This window comes from Alosa sapidissima, chromosome 12 (genome assembly GCF_018492685.1).
Source record: "Alosa sapidissima isolate fAloSap1 chromosome 12, fAloSap1.pri, whole genome shotgun sequence".
Lineage (NCBI taxonomy): Eukaryota > Metazoa > Chordata > Actinopteri > Clupeiformes > Clupeidae > Alosa > Alosa sapidissima.
This window is the reverse complement of record NC_055968.1, coordinates 8,639,308-8,644,307: the sequence shown is the minus strand read 5'-3', so window position 1 is coordinate 8,644,307 and position 5,000 is coordinate 8,639,308. Positions and strand designations below refer to the sequence as shown.

The following is a 5,000-nucleotide window of genomic DNA, read 5'->3' as shown; positions in this document are numbered from 1 at the left end:
ACTGCCATTTTTGCCATTTTTTTTCTGTTTTTTTGTCAGTTAATAATTGTCCATAGGTTGTTAAAACTTACTTCCACCATTTTGTCAAACAGACATTTGGAAATAAGCTCTGTGCCCTCCATTTTGTCTTTTCCCAGTCACAGTACACAAACCTGACTCTGCTCAACATGGATCAGAACATCCAAAATGGCGGCTCCACCTCCACGAGCCCCTACAACAATGATCATGCGCAGAACAACGTGACGGCTCCGTCACCCTACGCCCAGCCCAGCTCTACCTTCGAGGCGCTGTCCCCGTCCCCAGCCATCCCCTCCAACACAGACTACGCCGGACCACACACCTTCGACGTGTCCTTTCAGCAGTCCAGCACAGCCAAGTCAGCCACTTGGACGGTAAGCACCCACTCTCTACTGTCCTTACCCCCACACCAGAATACACTTTCATCAGTGGAAACTGGGATGCACAATTAATGGATTTTTAATCGAAATTGCAATTTGAACTAATGCATTTAGCTAATCGTAAAGGCTGCAATTAATCATGTGACACCTATGATTTCTATATTCATGTCATCCTCCTTGTGTGACAGACAGTGAAACTTACCTAACAGGAGTGCAGTGTTTCTCATGCACAGTAAGGAGTGCTCACCAATCAGAAGTGGCTCAACTTAAAGTGAACTTAAGCTTGACTTTCAAAAATGTTATTGCAAATCATATCCCAATCCCAATATCTATCAGAAAACTTGCAATAAGATATTTTCTCCAAATCATGCAGCCCTAGTGGAAACTTACATGGAAACATATCAGTGAAAACTGTAGTTATGTACACAGGGACACATATTTCGCACATTTTGTTGATTGCACATTAAGCATTGGACCATGGTGACCTTCCCCCTGTAAAATACGTTTATGAAAGCACTTGATCTCCCCATCAGGGCCCCTCGCGTCTCTGCCAAAGGCAGGGGATAAAGACTCAAGCCGATTAGCTGAGCGCCCTGGCCTGTGAGCTGAAAGCTTTATCTGCGGGATCTCTGCTTAAGGCACTCTTGTGATGTATATATGAAAGTCTTCAATTACTGGTGTACACCTGGCAGGGGTGAGGGCCTGTGTGCAATGCCAAATGGCGCCCACACTGCTGTGTGCTTGAGTGGCTGTAAGACTCACACTCGCAAGGCCCTGTTCAAGAACTTGTGCTTTTATGTTGAAGATCTGTTTTTCTGTTGAAGGGCAGTTTTTCTGATGTAGGTATTAAGTAAATGCAGTTCAAAATGTTTTGTCTGCATTGTCTGAAATTCCCCTGCACAGCATGCAGAACTTTGCCATCTCACATAACGGGCAAGTTCAAAAAATATTTTGATATCGGCGCCCCCTGCTGGCTGACGGCTGCCGCGCGCTACATAACAGTAGCTGGAATAGCGAAAGTAAAGTGTGAAACACCACTACCCACTGCAGCCGTTGTCCCATATATGGCATAACAGTTGGAGCGATGCGGCATAAACAAACACCACTCGGTACAAAGCGGCATGAAGGAACTGACTAAACCAGATAGTTGAGGTGTCACCGAGTCACGGCGACAGCGATTGCATCAGAGCTCCATCTGTGTGTGACTAGTATGTGATTGTTTGTGTAAAGAGTGACTGCATCGCAACGTCACCATAAATCACTGGCTGAGTCAAGCTGGTCAGTCTGAGAGAGTGCAGCGCCCCCTAGTGTTTAGTGGGATTAGCGGTTCAATCAGCTTCCACCTGCAGATGGAGACATGCAGGTGGGAAACTCCTGCAGTGACGTCTAGACCTCTAGCAGCTGTAAATAGATTGAACTATTATATCAGGCTATTGGGACAGGAAAAGGGAAGTAGTGCAAGGGCACTATGCTCTGCGCATACACTCATTCACTGCATAATGCGGAATATAATATTCACTTTAGTGCACTATGTATTGGGTGGAGGTTCCGCACACAGGGTTAAAGTATTTTTCAGTTCCTTAACGAGACGCATGGTTTCATTCCACGTTACAGGATCTGGTATTTAGTCCTCCTCTTTAAAGCGAGTTGGTCCCCGACTTGGCAGAGGGACAGGTTCCCAAACCTCTAGACACATTGCATCAACCCAAACGGCTGACTTTGTAGAGAGGAGTGTGTCTCAGGATGTTTTCGAGCAGCCGCTCGACACCTATTGGCTGCATGACACTGTGGGATTGTGACATTCACCTAATTCCCACAAACAACCCTCCCCGTTTTCATGGCCCAAAAAAACAGAAGTGTCTTGTCTGTCAGATTCATAAATACATTGTATTTGGAAGTGCAATGGGGTGGAGTGTGAGAACGGCACACCTTTAAGGACTGATGTCGCCTGCTCTCTTTTGTCTCCCAGAGGCGAGAATAACAGCCACAGTGTGCGGTCACACACCTAAAGTTTATTATGCCAAAAGACAGTTAACTGATTTATAAAGTTTTAGAGTCAGTGGACCATCATTTGTGATTATTGTCTACGATTAGATCAATTAGAGGATACAAATCCTTTAACGTCTCATTTTATACTGGGAAGACATGAGTCTTAACAATGGCAGTTTCCTCATATCCATGTCTATGGATATGTGGGTGTAGCATACACATAGACACAGATACAGATACACACACACAAACACACACTCACACACTCCACACACACACCTTGTCACTGTTTTCCCAGAACTGCCCACCTTTTCCATCAAACACATTGATGATCTTATCTCGACTGTGTCTTGTATTTCTCCTGAAGTGATTTCCCCAGATGAAGCAACATCGCCTCACTTCTCGTTGCACTCCACTTAGTTTTACTTTCTTCTCATGTGTCAGTGGCAGTTTGACCTCAATCAGCTGTTTTTTTTGTGAGCTTTGGCTGAACAAACACACACACACACGCACACACACACACACACACACACACACACACACACACACACACACACACACACACACACACACACACACATCCTTTTGCTCATGTTACTACTTATCTGGGGGTCAGTGGCCTGTGGTGTCTCATGTTCAGCGTGCTTTTGGAGTGCTTGTGTTTGGGGGAGCGCGAGGGCCAGCCCGTGGCCCTAATGCTAGGGTATTAACGGAATGGATTGATAATGCTCGTGTAAATAGCATGCGCCTCTCTCCCCAATCCGGACGTGCTTTAGAGAGAGCAGGGGGGCGAGGGGTGCAGCGCAGTGCAGCTTTCCCTTGTTCCCTTTCTCTCCACGCTCAATGGCCTCAGCTCACGTTGCCTGGCCCAGGCGCAAGGAGGAGGAAGAGGAGGAGAGGAAGAGGAGGAGAAGGAAGAGAACGTGCGAGGGGAGGGAGGGAGAGAGGGAGGAGGGCTGCCTCACCAAGCGCTCAAAGACATGAGTGTTCCAGCAAAATGCGGCAAGACACAGCTTGCCCCTGGAACATCTGCAAGCCCATCCCATCCCTCACGAGATGGAGCTGAGACTTGTTTGTGTCACGCAGCCTGTCGAGACTCGCCCAGCTCCGCCGCACAAGCCCTCAAAACCTGAAGCAGGCGGGGCGGCGATGGTGGTGTGTGGAGGGAGGAAAAGCTGAAGGGTGGTGGAGAGAGAGAAAGAGAGAGAGAGAAAGAGAGAGAGAGAAAGAGAGAGAGAGAAAGAAAAGAAAACATAAATCCAGGATTGAAGAGATTGTTGAGATGGGAAGTGATGCCTGTGTAATGGGTCTCATGCCGAAGTTCTATTATGTGTGAGTTTTGCTCCTGCTCTTGGTAAACAATGGGAGATTACCTGTACTGCGCTCGACTGGTGGAGCCACGACATCCCGGGACAGAGATGCACTCTGGGAAGCGTTCAAAGACAAATGATCTGTCTCCATAAACACCGCCAGACTTGGCTGTCCCCTGCACCCATAATCTCCCATCTGAATAGTTCCTCATGGTTCAGCATTGTGAGTTGTTTTTGATGTGAAGCATTAGATGCCCTTCATTTACTTTCCACTTAAACCCATAGGTCATTAGAGCATCTATGAGGTAATGCAATACTTTACACCCCCTCTCTGCTGGCTTTTCATGGATCGGCCTGTGGTATGCAGAGAAATGGTAGGTTCATGAAAAGAACTGCACAGATCCAGAAAGCGAGGTGGAAGTATTCTTCGCCTCGCTTAGGGCAGCCATTGAGTCAGGCAAAGGGAAGGACGGGGGGTTGCAGGGAATCCAGGGTAATTACAGCAAAGCCGCCCATTCCTTTCCCTGGGAAGGGATCGCGTTCCCCGAGCCGTATCATTTAATCACAGGGCGTTCAGCCATGGAAGCGCGCGCACACACCAGAGCACAGCACAGCACAGCACAGCACGCACTCCTCCGTCCACTCCTGTTACTGGTGCAACCGGAGAAGGCCACTACAGGTGATGGACAGGAAGGAGGATGAGGAGAGAGGAAATGTAGACGATGGACGTATCGCACACACCACACCGCCCTGACCAACTAGTCTCGGCCACAGGCACTGGACTCCGCTTGCCTTTCTGGTGCTGTTCTGGTGCTGTCCATGAAGGCACTCTTGGTGTGGTCAGATTAGTGTTGTCGGTGTTGTGCTGTTTCTTAGATGCAGCAGGAAGGTAAAGTGATTTAAGAAGACGACTGGCAACAGTGGTTGGGTTTGTGGTTGGTTGGTTGGTACTGTATATAGGTTGGTAGATTGGTAGATTTCAAATGACATGGCAGGTAGATCCCCTGTGTTAAAGCGCTCACAGCGTTGCTGATTTGGTGACAAGGCTGCATGGTGGTTGGTTTCATTTCCCTGTGACTAGCGGAGTACCCTATGCAAAGCACGTGTCCAAACAAACGGCATCCTCCAACATTGCGACAGCAGGTGGCCCTGGCGTCACAGGCATGCCACGCGTGCCATGCGTACCACGCGTGCCACGCGTGCCTTCCCGTGACACATGGGGACCAGTCTGGTGCCATCACCAAACGCTGTGACAGCACGCCACGCGGAAGCAGCCCTGCTGTTTACCTGTCTCTTACGTCAT

General features: G+C 48.5%; 1 protein-coding gene across 8 annotated transcripts in view; it reads left to right on the top strand.

Moving 5' to 3' along the window:
- tp63 (tumor protein p63) overlaps positions 1–5,000 on the top strand; it is a 29,005-nt gene that overhangs the window by 8,021 nt on the left and 15,984 nt on the right. For all 8 annotated transcript variants that reach the window (XM_042111720.1, XM_042111718.1, XM_042111715.1 and 5 more), the window contains exon 2: positions 138–392. In XM_042111720.1, coding sequence (XP_041967654.1) covers positions 138–392 — 255 coding nt within the window. The remainder of the gene's footprint in view (positions 1–137; positions 393–5,000) is intronic.